The sequence below is a fragment of the Pipra filicauda genome, unplaced genomic scaffold (genome assembly GCF_003945595.2).
Source record: "Pipra filicauda isolate LSUMZ 115617 unplaced genomic scaffold, ASM394559v2 scaffold8_size5757611_pilon, whole genome shotgun sequence".
Lineage (NCBI taxonomy): Eukaryota > Metazoa > Chordata > Aves > Passeriformes > Pipridae > Pipra > Pipra filicauda.
In genome coordinates this window covers 5,637,351-5,651,463 of record NW_024105087.1, presented here as the reverse complement: position 1 = coordinate 5,651,463, position 14,113 = coordinate 5,637,351, and the positions used below count along the sequence as shown (strand labels likewise).

General features: G+C 42.4%; 1 protein-coding gene across 1 annotated transcript; it reads right to left on the bottom strand.

Moving 5' to 3' along the window:
• Nucleotides 1-2,752: 2,752 nt before the first annotated feature.
• On the bottom strand, nt 2,753-13,823 carry MGST2 (microsomal glutathione S-transferase 2). The gene is made up of 5 exons (XM_027729724.2): nt 13,406-13,823; nt 8,094-8,193; nt 6,828-6,898; nt 4,968-5,049; nt 2,753-2,997 (listed from the first exon to the last, which is right to left on the bottom strand). Exons 1-5 carry the CDS (start codon nt 13,461-13,463, stop codon nt 2,865-2,867), a joined length of 444 nt encoding a protein of 147 aa, XP_027585525.2. The 5' UTR covers nt 13,464-13,823; the 3' UTR covers nt 2,753-2,864.
• Nucleotides 13,824-14,113: the final 290 nt, after the last annotated feature.

The following is a 14,113-nucleotide window of genomic DNA, read 5'->3' as shown; positions in this document are numbered from 1 at the left end:
AAGCTGGATGCAGGCAGGCATGTGTGAATCCCTGAATCCCATGCAGCCCTGCCAGGCAGCCCCCAACAGCTGTCTCTATTCCTGTGGCAGCTGAGCCACACAGGCTGCTGTAATGAGCTGCTGGCCAGGGAGTGCTTCACCACTTTCTGCTGTGCTTTGGGGCCATGGTGCCCCTTTCTCAAGTAAGGTGAGCTACCAAAACTTCCTGTGCTCTGAGGCGAGGCCTGTGCTCAGGCAGGTGCTGTGGGGCAGTTGGTCCATAATTGGATCCATTAAATGTGGCAGCTCCAAACTTTTGTGGGTTTTGTGTGTAAGGAGCAAAAGTGGAGAGTAGGGAAGTGCTTTCAGGGGAGGAGACAAGATAGAGACCCTAGGATTTGGGATTCCTGTGGCTGAAATTTGAGGAGGTGAGATGGGGTGGAAGAAGGGAGATGTGGGGTTGGATGCGGAAGTTGGAGAAAAGAGGTGGGGAAACTGGGAAAGCATGAAGACCCAGAGTAGTTCCCTGTCACCTATTGCTACGACAGGATGAGAATGGTGTTGTCAGAAGCCTTTTGGAACATAGATGTGGACTTGTTGAATGTGTATGACCTGTTCAAGGTAAGTATGCCACACAGACTTCAAGGCTTGACACCACTTTGTACATGTTTCCAGCCTATGGGAGAGTCGTGAGGGTTCAGACATCGGACCTTCAGGATGCCAGTGTGGCTTGGCTCCACGTACAGCCTTAAAGGTGAGGTTCCCCTTCTCTCCTTAATGCTACTCCAAGACATTTATCATTCTAGATATGGATAAGGAAGAACAAAGAAGGAGACTGGCCAAAGAAGAAGAACAGCTTGCTGGAGTGTACACCTCAAGCATGTGCTTTCTTAGAAGAGATGCTTTCAGCAAGAGGCCGTTGGGTGCCGACTGGCTTGGAGGCTGCAGTGGGGACCATCATCATTTCTGTTCGTGACCAACAGGTGAACATTTACAGCATGAACTCACAGTGCATGCTGAATGTGCACCCTGGTACTGACTCCTCCACCAGCAGGCAGGAAGTGGTGTGCTTCTTCTCACTACATTCATACCAAAGACTGATACTGCCAGCATCCATCTGTTAGAGGTGTGTTTTGATTTTAATTATAGATGAGTCAGTCTTTAACACTTTTCCATCACGGACATTCTGCCCTGGCTTACTGGGGACAAAGCTGTGACTCAGAAAACAGGTGGCATCCTCAACTCCAGGCCTACTTCTGCCCTCTCATTAGCTGGTGGAGCTCCTAAAATGTTAGGTTCATGTTTATCCCCTTGCACTCTGGCTCTGTGTTGGCAGATAACGCCTTGCAGCCTCACACCTGTCTTTTTTGACATATGAAATTGTCCTTGTGTGTGAAAGCAGTTTCTCTCTTTCTGTGAAAGTGGAGGGGAGGAGAGGGAAGCTATCTATAAACACACTAAAGAACTACAACAGGTAAGCTCGAAATGGTATAATTTCAGAGGCAAAGAAAAACCTATTTAAACACAGTTAATGACCTCTGGTCTCCTCTAATCTGTATTTCAAGTCTGCTACATGGTTTGGACCTTTGTCTTTGTTTTGGTTCGGGAGGCAGCACTTCCTGCAGCCTGTGACTGACTGAAGGCATCACCAACAGGTGGGTAGGTAGATTTTCCATATTTCAACCCATAAAAGAAAAGTTAATGGAAGAATTCCTGGTGATTTATGTGGTAGTTAAATCTGGCCCTGTTGTACTTTCTCCCTGGAGTTAAGTGATGGAGAGCTGCCCTTTCTGTAGCTGTGTCAGCTCCAGTTTGTTCACCGTCATGATCACCATCACCATCTATCCTTTTTTCCTTGGCAGCCATCACTGGACCCAAGCCTCGCACCTTTGTACTTGTTTAATTTTTTAATGTTTTAAATGCCATTTCAGCCTTTGCTACCTGAAGGCATTAAGTTGTGCCTTTTTATCATGAGATAACTTCGTAGAATCACAGAATGGTTTGGGCTGGAAAGGACCTTAAAGACCATCTCATTCCAAACCCCCCCTCTGATGTGTCCATATGTGTCCACCTTTTTCATATGAAAGGTTACTGTGGACCTGATCCACCTCTCAATTATTTTGTGGTTAGGTTATCAACCTCAGTACAGTATTAGAAAGCTTCTGTGCCTTCTGTTTGTCTGGGCTGGCTCTCCCCTTCAGAAGTGTGACATGGCTACAGCCTGCCTTCTTCAGGAGGCTTTCTGTGAGGACTGGGAGGGCCTCACTTCTACAGAAAGAGTGTTTGAGCATGTGTTGGACTGTAAAAGTGTATAAAATCAAAAGATCTTTGCAGAAACACAGGGCCAAGAGCAGCTTTAAGTGTTTTCTTGAGAAAGCAGTGTTTCCATATATGCTTATACAGCAGTGGGATTGGATTTACTTGGGAAACAGGGACCTCCCAGCAACATATTGCATGAAATTATGTTTCTACATTTGGCACTGCTGGGGGAAATGAAGAGGAGTGGAGGGAGACTACAGAGGTTCTGGCAAAGCTGAAGGACATTGGGTAACATGCTTGTAGTGCCAGTTGCAACTAAATTACTTAGGGAATTAATGGGTTTAGTTTTATGTAATTTGTTTAGAGCTTGCAATACCATACCAGGGAAAGAGAGCATTTAATTGCAGATGTAGATGTGACATGACATTCTGTCTTACTGACTTTTTCAAGAGTGTAGGGAAAGGAGAAAGTGTAAACAGCTCAGGAAAAACATGCATTTTACATTGCAACAGGCTGTTAGTAAAGAGCTCTGATGCTTTATTCACATGCAGCTTATCATCTTTTTGGTGTCCAGGGAAGGCATCCACATTATTTATTTATTTATTTCTCAAAAAGACAGTCAGTCTTCAGAGCAATTTATGGACTTTCTTCATAATGCTGAAGTCCAGGTATTCATCCAGAAAGCTGCTAACAATCCCAGCTGCACCCAGGGCTATCAAGCAAATTAGAACTATCAAGTTCAAATAAAAGCCTGTTAACCTAGAAGTGAAAGCAGAAAAGCACTGTTATAAGCTGTACATGGTATATTACAGTGAAATTGTCCACAAGAGTTAGGAAGAGGTGTGTGGAATCAGAAAGGATCACTGCTGCAACACTAGCTTGGGGGGTTTTAGGAATAAACCATGATTTTTCACATGACACACGTGACTTTTGCTGTTGGGCAGATACCCACTTCTATTGGGCAGATACTCTCTGCTGAGCTGACAAGTCTGCAATTGGTTATCACTTTGACTTCGAGATGGATTTTTGGACCAGAAAGGAAGAGCCTGAGTATCCTACTGGTGCCTAACGACTTGATATAAGTAGCCTTTCTGAGCATGCCATGTCTAGATGCAGATTTAAAAATGATGAAGTATGGGATTTTTTCAGTTTCAAGAGAGCATGGAGGAAGTCTTTTGCTTAGCCCTAGTTGTAACCACTTCTTTGAGCATGCAGTCTAGATTTGTCTTTATAACTAGCAGGCCTGTAGTCAGTGATGAGGATTGAGATTCGGGGTGAAGACAAATTAGTTTCTTGCTACTAAGGCTGCTGGAGGCTTGTTGTATGTTTTGGGGCCAGGTTCTACATACCTGACTTGTGCTGACCTGTTGCTAATTGAGGCTCTTGCTGGAGGTTAGCACCAGGCAGGCCTTGGTAGCAAAGCCATTTCCCAGGGCTGCCAGGCTGGCTTTCTGCACTCTCTGTTTGATGCAAAGAAACCAGTCTCACCAACATGTGAAGCTGTCTAATAGTGAAGCCAGCCACTGATTTATGGCTTTCTTGAGAGGCAGAATCTATTGTTTTAAGAGTACTGAAGTAATACATAGGAAAGATCTCTCAAACAAAGTACTTTTTTGTTTGTTGATTTAAAAAATCTATTATGCTCTCCTTCTTCATTTATTTACATGTCTGCTCCCCAAACTTCCTTAGCAGTTGCAGCTCTTCTGGCTAGTGTTCGTTGCACCATTCAAATGATTGCATCTCTTACTGGGAGATATAAAACTATCTCCATATATTTGCTCTGGAAAACATAGCCTCCCCCTTCTCTCAAGCAACAGCTTTTCAAAAGCGGGTAAAGGATCAGTGGAGCTGAAGTGAAGGAGAATGGTAACTTCAGTACACAAACCATGGAAAATAACTCTGTAGGACAGCCTTTTACTGCTGCAGGATTGTTCACTACTAAATAATCTGATTGTTTTCTATCTTCCTCTAGAAGACATTGCAAGTCTTTTAATTTTTTGACAAGCATACATCTTGCTATTTTCTTCTTATGACTGATAATGGGTGGTGGAAGAGAGCCTGAGGTCAGGACATAGGTGGTGGTGCAGTGGCTTCAGTGAAACAAGAAATAAACCATGTATTTCAGTGTTTACAGTGGAGGGTGTTTGGCCAGTGTGCATGTTTGTTGAAGCAGAGTTCATATCAGGAGGCACTGTGCACAAAACATTTATTAACATACTTTTATCTGAAGCCATGTTCTCTTATCTGTTGGGTGAAAGTTCATCAGCCTACAAGGCCAGATTGCTTGCTTCCTTTAGATCAACTTGTATGGCTAGAGACAAGGTCTTACTGTGACAAACCGAAGAAAAACGCAAAAGAGCAGACAGACAGACATGGTCCAGGCCTTGCATGAACAGTCTCCCACCCTGATGAGATGCAAAAACTGTGCTTCTGTTTTCAGACCTCTCTGAGTCTGGTTGTCAGTTATGCCCAGTCCAAAGCAGGTGCCCACAAGGTGAGCATCAAACCTTTTCTTTCTCCTGACCTGTAGCACATGCTCATCTTAACCTAGGCTTCTGCTGCAACACCCATCCCTCTTCCCTGAGGGTTTCTCCTTCAGACCTATTGCTGACACTTTACACATGTTGCATTCAATCATAATCACTTTTCACTGCCAGTCCCTGGCTCTCAGCCCAGCTTCAGACCACTGCCTGGAGCTGGTAGCCTGCGTTCAGCTGGTAACTCCTTACCTTCCTTTCACAGACTGGACGTAACCATGGAAGTACTTGTAGCGGGCAAACACGTACAACACACCCAGAAAGGAAGCTAATTCTGGGAAAGGAAAGATTATTAGAGTGGGAAAAACAGAAAACTAAAATTGAGGATGGCAGTTCACCACTTTAGATATGTTTCCTAGTTATATAGCTCTGGGCATTTTTAAAGCTATCCATACGCTGGGAAGTTACCTTGGAAAAGAATCATTTAAAAGAGACATATATATATTCTTAAACACTCACTGCAGGAGGCTCTTGGTATGGGTTTACAGATAAGATGCATATAGGACTGTCCAAAAAAATCTAAAAGAATTCCCTCAAAAGGAGAACTCAGGAACTGACAGGAATCTGTATCCTCCCTGGTTTGGTGGTTATCCCAGAGACAGGATAGTGGTTTGGAGCACTGTGGCCTGGCCTGCTGCTGTTATTTCATATTGTTATGGCAGTCCATGCTAAAGGGGAGTGTTTGTTTTGGAAAGAGAATCTTATTTATGTTGTTAATAAGCTGCTTTGCATTTATATAGCATCTTTTATCCAAGGACATGTAGTGAAGTTAGCTTCTGACCTCCCTGAGGGAAGAGTACAAAGTCACCTCCATTTGAGAGACGGAGCAGGTTATGGAGGTCCAGTGCAGGTTGTATTATCCAGCACTAGGCAGTGCCTGTTAATTTTGTGTTTTCAAACTGTGTGTGTGGGTATTACAGAGGACAGCTTTTGCTGTGTTCTGGACTAACTCATGTAAACATACCTGTGGGAGATAACTAAAAAGTTACTTAAAGAGGAGTTTATAGTCATCCTTCATTTCTTACATGTGACAGTACTTGTGTTGCTCATTAGCAACTGGGATTTTTCCTTGATTCAAGTGTCTGTCTATGAATACATCTATTATTTCATATTCAATTTGTTGGCTTAAGTGGTGCTTCTTTAGATTTACAGTGGATTTACAATGGGGATGGGACTTCTGTCTGTAAGAGAGCTCCAAACTAAAATGACTGTTTTGGAGCAAATATAGAAAATGGAGAAGCCCACACGCTTCTAAAACATTAGTTGGATAAGGGTTAATAAAGCAGAATGTAAAATTTAGGCTCTGTCACAAGTTCTAGTTCTATGAGAGACCACCCCATCACTGTTAGGAGATATCACGGGCTGACCTTGCAAAGTCCAACAGAGTGAGGGGTATGAAAGCTCTGTAGTGTCTGAGTTCAGAACATTTGGCAAAAAATGCCCCCCTGCTAGGTGCCTGAGAAAACATAATAGGTTTTCAAGAGTCCCCACTGCATACCTGAAGATGCTGCTGCTGTGACTGAGCTTCAGCGTTCAGGGCTATGTCCCACGGCAAGCAAATGAGTCACAGCCCAGTGGTGGCGTCTCTCACTGGGGATGTAAAAGCAAAAAGCTTTGTTGGCTTGAGCTCTGTCTCCATCAGACAGGCATGAGTGCTCTGACCTGAGACTTTTCAGGCTGCCTCCTCCCGCAGGGACGGCAGCTATGCCTGATGTTCTGTGAGAATTGCCCCATAATGTGCAAATAATTGTTAATGGGGAGCGTCTGGAAGCTGCTTTTCTGAATAATGCACCCTGAAAATTCGCTGAATGCCTGGTAAATGTGTTGTACTGGCTCCTTGGTTTGCAGAGAGAAGTGGAAGCTGGTGGGGCTATACGAAATGCTGTGACTAAGTGGGGATTTCAGTGCCACTGAGCATTCCTCTAAGAAGGCTGTGCTAAGGTAATGAAATTAAAAGCAGGGGGGGAAAATGCCTAGTTCCTGATGGAACTAAAGTGTTTTTAAAAGTTATGCAAAACTTCTCAGTTCAAAATAAAAGCAGAAAGTGTTTACCTTGATTAAAAAACCATCCTGCAGTCCAGAGGCCAACCAGAAATACTGGGTAAAACTCCACACAGTTTTGTCTGCAGAATAAATTTGAAAGAACATCAGTTTGGAAAGGAAAAGGACTATGGGTGGGATTTTCCAGGAGGATCAGCTTTGGCTTCGTTTTGTTGCCACTAAAGTTAATGCTATCGAGTCCAGTGGAAGCACAGTCAAGGTACCATTAGGTACTCCTAAAATTCTCTCCTTTGTGATCTCCAGTACAAACTATTTAAAATATTTTCCTGGTATTTAAATTTAAGCAAGGATCTGGATCCCAACTACATGGAAATAAATAGGACAAATAACCCTAAATCAAGTGCCTGTGCAGCAGAGAAAGGTGGGAATTCCAGCACATGGGTGTGATGTTAATTACTTGTCTCCATACTTGGTATGCAAGTTTTGTGGGTCAGCATTACCAGGATTGCCAGAGGAAGCACAGAGCTGCTTGGATTGCTCTGCTGAGGCCAGCTGCCTTTATGAAGTGCTGTCAGGCATAGACAGCACATGACAGATCTTCTTATGGCGAGGACCTTTATTTGTGAACATCATCACCACTAATATTTTCTTGGGATATCTTTTCTTAGTTGTTCAAATGAATTTCTTTTTAAGGAATCAGGCAAGCTTCTTTATCTAACATATCATGTTGACTAATAACTTGTCTAATGTATTGTATGTCCCATTATTTTTATCCACTACAACTACAGTTACAGCAGAGAGGGTTGTTTGAAATAAATATAAACAATTTTGCACAGCATCATTAGTTAATCACAAACTGAAGCCCTTTAGGAAAATAGTCTTCTTAGACTGGCTATTCCACCATTATCCACTGTGAAGACAGAGTTTTTCTTTGCTCTTCTTTCACGTTTGGTGATAGCCACAACCCAAGAACTGACAAGCACAGCTTGCTAGATCCAGAACATCTGACCAAGTTACAGTGTTAGCTCTCAGATCCTACTTGAGTTTGGGTAATCTGATTGCCTACTTTGATCAGAATTTGAACAGTGACTGTGAGATGAGCTGAACTTACCCCATTATTATTAAAATAACATCTGAACCATTTGAAAAGCCATTTGTTCATTTTCTTTTTTTTCGTTTGTTTGTTGTTGTTGTTGTTGTTGGGTTCTTTTGTGCAAAAGATGAAAAGAAAAGGTGCCTTTTTAAGATGAAGTTTTTGCTTCTCTTCTGGACTGAATTGTTATTCACTGCCACCATCTTAAGGATCTCTAGACTTACTGTGCACGAAACGTTCTGTCAAATTCTGGAGCTCCAGTAACAGCTGGGGGCATGACCTTGTGGTTCATTCTTGATTTCCCCACCAGCCAAGCAAAATAACCTGCAAACCAGAATAAGAGCTCACGAGTGACACAGTTCCTCACTCCAGTTCCACTTCTAACACACATTTTTTTAACTTAATTTTTTAAATGGAGATCATTGTTCTTCTGCTTTCTCCTATTCATTAGGCACAAAGAGACCAATATTAGATAAACCAGTTTTTCCTTACAAAAATTTCAATCTTATCTTCGAGTGACATCCATGAGAAGGGGGGAAATTGTTATTTCAGAAACACATTCGTTTTCTTTTTGCATTTGCATTTGCTATGACTTAAATATCCTTCCACCTCACCTGAATCCTAGAACTACACAGCCCAGGAGCAGTCTAGTCACACTTCAGCAGCAGGGTCTTGCCTTAGCAGCATCTCAAACCAAGCTGCACTGATGGAAGTGACTTCCCCACTAGTCTGGATGACATATGGTCATTTTGTTTTAGTGACACTAACAGCTATGAGGCTCTGAAGGACAGGGCAGTCTTGCAGTCTTTGGAAACAAAAATCTGGTAGCTACCGTTTTAAAGTTATTTATCCATATGTTAGAGCACATGCTTTTCCATCTGTCTGGGACTCTCAAAAATTCAGTCTATTGGAAAGAGCAGAGAGAGTTGCAACTGGTGAGGCTGTAGCCTGTTCCCTGCTCTCCACTTGATCTGCTGGAGAGCTCTGAGAGCTTCTTGTTGGAGGAACTTATGCTGTTTCTCCTCCACTGACTCGAGCTGATAGTACTTACCTGTCTTGTAAAAAGCATTTTTTAGAACTGATGCCATGCCATGAAAAAGAGAGATTACTTACTGTACGGTGACTAAATATAATTTACTTACCAAAAACCCCAAAGCAGTCAAACACTATCTCTACACTTCTGACCGTTATTCTAGGATCCCATCCCACATGTATATGCATATTTCATTTTATTTATGTTCTCATTGCAGAATTCTCCCCCTTAAAGTTGAACAGAGGCTTTTGCAGGGATAAAAGGAGAGTATTTTGCTGAATGCAGCAGAGCAACACCCTGTTTGCCTTTAAAACTCTTTGGGTACCTGGAGTTATTATTATTATTATTATTAACAATAATAATAATAATAATAATGTTATTATTATTATTATCATCTCTAAGTTATTTTCCTGGCCGTGTCATAGCCACCCTGAGAAGCTCACTGCCTACCTTGTACCTAAACTATCTGGATCCAGAAACCAGGCACCCACGTGAGTCCACTAAAAAGGCTTGTCTAAGGTGGGAGCCTAGAACATACCTTCCATCCTCCCCTCTGGGAGCAGTGGCACTAAAATACAGCTAGAGGTATTAGTGGTGCTATCCCATGCATCTCTTATGTCTTAGCCTTGTGGCCAAAGCCCTCAGCCCAAAAAAACGTTTTGCCATCTGTCTTCTCCCCATATAAGTAATTACAGGCTATGCTCAAGTGACCTCTCAACCTTTCTCTCCAGAAACTAGTCAGAGCAGCTCAGCTGCCTCTCTACAAGGCATGTTTACAGGACCTTTCATTGTATTTGCATCCAGCAGGACCCTCTCTGCCCCCACAGAGCCTGGTGATTATGCCTGATGTTTCATTTGTTATTTGCCGCCTTGCAGTCCTTTCAGAAGGGAAGAACAGCACTGGAGAGGGTTTAGGGAACATTCTTCATGGAGATTGAAACGTACAGAAGAACAAGAATTACCTCTGAGAAATGTTTTCCCTGAAAACAACTGAAAAGTTGCTTTTTAACTTTTGTTGCCCTCAAAATGATCTGGTTTTATGACAAATGCTACACGCTGGGAAGTCCTACCTGGCTTATCTGTCAAAGGGGTAGGTGAGCTGTAGTGTTTTGTGCAATGGCATTTTTAACCAGTAATATGCTCCTTGTTTTCTGGCTGCAATGAGCTGTTCTAGGCATACAATCAGTCTGGGACTAGGTTTTTTCTACTGAGGAACTAAGGCAAGCCAAGGTAGCTCATGACATCCAATTCAGTTTTTTTAAAAAAAGCCTTGAGTGGATGCTGGACAAAATAAACTTACTGGGGAAAATAAGAAGATTAAGGCACTGTAGGGGCAAAATCATCCTTGTTTGTTCAGTACAATTAACCAAAGCAAATCATCAAGGCTGTGCTACAACTCTGGCCTCAGCTGTAATGTGATTTGCCCTTGCTATTGCTTGGTCAACAAGGTTCGAGGGGCAGAGACTGGGACATGGGAGACTGGTTAACTGCAAGCAGAGGCAGGTTGTGCTAGTGTGCTAGTACAGCAACCCATCATAAAAGGCACTTATTTAGTGGCTTCTGCTGTGATTGATGGGGACTTGGCTTCAAATGGACACCAGTGAAAGCCAAGCCATGGCACTGCGTAACAGGAGAACAAAAGTCATGTCTGTCATCTTACAAGAAAAGGTGAGCCCGGTGTGCAGAACTAGACAGATGCCAACCAGGGAGGCAAAAAGATCTCAGGAGAGAAATAATTACTGTGTTTTTTGTTAACTGCATAGGACTTGCCTTTTAATTCCCCCCGGTGAATGGAAACTTTCCATGTAACTCCAAATTAACATTTTGTGATGATGGTTTAACAAGGGCTGGAGTAAATAACAAAGCAATGGGTGAGCTCTTCTGCCCCTCTCACAGGAGGTGCTATCATGAGGACTCCTGAAAGCAGTGCAGCAGGAGTAAGTAAAGATTTTCATAGCCTTTTTTTCCCCCTGTATCAAGTTGTTCAATTCTAACAGGTGAAATTACATGACGGTAGTTACAAAGTACGCTTGACTTGCTTTTGTTAGCCTTTTTTTTTTTTTGCTTTTATCTTCAGGTGGCATTTATGGTTACTGAGTTAATAGTTTTACTCTGAAAACGTGGGACAAAGCAGGCTTTCAAGGAATATTACTCTCAAACATTTCATATGTGTAAAAAGCCTGCAGAGGAGCTGCTACTTGTATCACAGTGTATGATAGTTCATATTAATTTGCATGGCCTGGCCTCACAGTCTGTAAAAAAACAAATCAAATACTTTTTAATAATGTCTTGCCAGGCCCTGGAAATACTAAAAATTATTTTAAAAGTTGCTAGTTCAGAGAAATGATTCAAAATAGAGGAGTAGTGAGACTCCTGTGTCCCTGCTCTTTTCTGTATCAATGACTGGGATTCATTCTGCCCTTTCATTGAATGCCCTTGTATTCCCATCAGTCTACGAAACAGTAATATCTCAAGCAAATCTCAACTGCTTAAAACTGGATTCATGACTGGAAACCACTTCCTGCGTTGTTCCTGCTCCTTCTTTCTACCCTGGGGCATTTTTCGCACCACTTAATCTTCGACTGACCTGATTCTTTGAATAACTCGTGGTTCTGAGACACAAAATCTTGTACCTCTAATGGCTGCTGTGTGAAACCCGACTTCCATCACTGCTTCAGGGAGGTGGTATTGCCCAGTAGCACCCTCCTAACTCAGGACTGGAGGAGGCTCAGCAGAACAGACAGAAGAGCAAACAGTGCACTGAGTGCTGTGTATGTCACATCTAGTTCACAGCAAACAGTCACATGCTGGGCTGCTCCCCTTGCATGAACTGGTTATAACACATGCTTACAGCCCTGGTTTCACAACATTCATTTGAACTTCCATAAATTAACTTGTGTTGTATTACCCATGCTAGAAAGCATGCTGAGAGTACACCAAGCTGTGATGGTTTAAATCAGGTCAGCTGATCAGAGTCTTACACAGGTTTCTCTTTGGGCTTGATGTCAGACTGCCAATGTAAATTAAACCCCAGGTTATATCACCTTTTCTGTGATTTTAACTGAGATTAACTAATATGGATTATCCATCATAAGGAAGAATATAGGTATTTTCCAACTCCTTTCAAACTCTCAGTATCTGTACAAACTCCTTGAGTTTTCAAGCTGCAATTTTTTTCCAAATAATGTTTGGTTTTTCGTTTGGTTGGTTTTAATCCTTCACATTTTTATGTTAAAAATAAAGGCAGGCAAGCTGAACTTTCCTGGAAGTTGATGACAAATATTGCCACCAGGTAGACATAGGGTTATACAGATAGAAAGAGATCCCAGCGTATATTGTAGTTGATCTGATGACAGAGGAAGAGAATGTAAATTTTCAGTGCTTTATATTTGCCTTCTGTTGTGCTGAGGTTTTTTTAAACTGGAAGGGTCAGATTCTCAAGCTTTTTCTTCCTGCTGGATACAGATGTTGTTTCAGTAGCTGAGGCTTTGAGAACAAATGAACAATCAAGCCACATCGATAGGTTGCTTAGGTAAGTTGGCAGTGCTATAGATATTTGGAAAAAAGGCAGGGTAATTATTTTTAACTTGCTTTAAATCTCATAGCATAAATGTCTTCAAAATGTATCTTTTCCCTGGTGTAAACACAACTATATGCATCGACATGTTTCAAAGAAAATAATGACAAACATTAAAAATCATACTGCAGTTTTAGGTCGATACACAGCAAAACCAGCATCTCAGGCTCACCCACTTCTAGTCATAGAAGAGAATCATTAAGGTAGGAAAAGATCTCCAAGATCATCCAGTCCAACTGTTAACACAGCACTGCCATGTCCACCACTAAGCCACATCCCCAAGAGCCACATCCACATGCCCTTTTAACACTTCCAGGAATGGTGATTCTACTACTTCCCTGGGCAGCCTATTCCTTGATTCTCAGAGGTATATCTGCAGGGCACAAGATAAGTCCATTTAGATCTTAAAGAAATGGAGTGATGAGAACATAATATGGAATAGCCCGTGTTTTTGTTGCCTGGTGTAAAGGTTTGCTTTCTTATTTCAGATACTATGTATATATCCCTATTTCTGGAAACATTCTTTTGCAGTGCTTTCAGTCCAGCATTGGTGTATTTGATTTCACAAATTTACTCTCACTTACTAGGTTGTCAGTTGTATAGATGCTTAAATAAGAATCAAAACCAAGACACAATGTGGCTTTGAGGTAACTTTACAGCCAGTTACAAGCTCTGATAATAGTATGATTCCAAAAAATCAACAAACAAAAGAGAATTCAAAACAAATTAGTTTCTCCCCAGAGGGAAAAGTAATCTGTCCCACTGAGCCTCTCAGACTACAGAGAGGGTAAACAATGCTCCTGTTAAAAAATATTACGAGTTATCAGTCAGAGAGCAACCAATTTATCACAAAATAAATTCCAGTACTTCAAAACCAGTGGAAAACTCCCCAAACCCCAGCCATACAACTCACAGCTCTTTCTTACATTGCTGGAAGGCGGAAAGAAGAGAGACGGCCGCAAGCAAAATAAAATCACCAGCCATGTTCCCGGCAGTTTCTGTGTGCAAACAGGATGTATGTATGGGAGAGCTTGAGTGAGCAATGGGGAAAAACAACAGGTGGGAGAATTAGAGTTCTTTTCAGCACTGCAACAAAGGTCTGCCCTGGAAACAAAACACACTAGTTTTTAAAACAAGAGTGCAAAATTATGACCATTTTTTCTTCCTGCAAAAGTTCAGCCCTGCCTGCTTCTTGCCTGTGCGAAAGTGCGGCGAGAACAAAACCAGACTCCCCTGCCTCTGTGGATTCAGCTGTTCCTTTATGCCTTAGATTTCAGTTGCGATCCCTTTGGGGGGCGAAGCCCCTTTGTTCTGAGTTTGTAGAGCCCCTGGTACGGCGCGGGCTGCCTCCATCACTCGCGGTGCCACTTGAAAGCAGCAGGTGCGGGAGAAGCGAGGGAGGAGCGGAGCTTTGTGCTGCCCCTGCGCTTGATTTACGGGTTTTGCCGGACACGTACGGCACAGGCTCTGCCGGGTGGCACGGCAACGACTTTTCGAGTAGTCAGCACGCAGAAAGGAATTGTTCAGGACAGTTCAAAGGGTAAAACAAGTGAGAAAGACAGAAAGAAATATCTCCCCTGGTTTTACTGCCTGGAGCACACTTCCTACAGCTTGTGCCTAGTCTTAAAACTGGG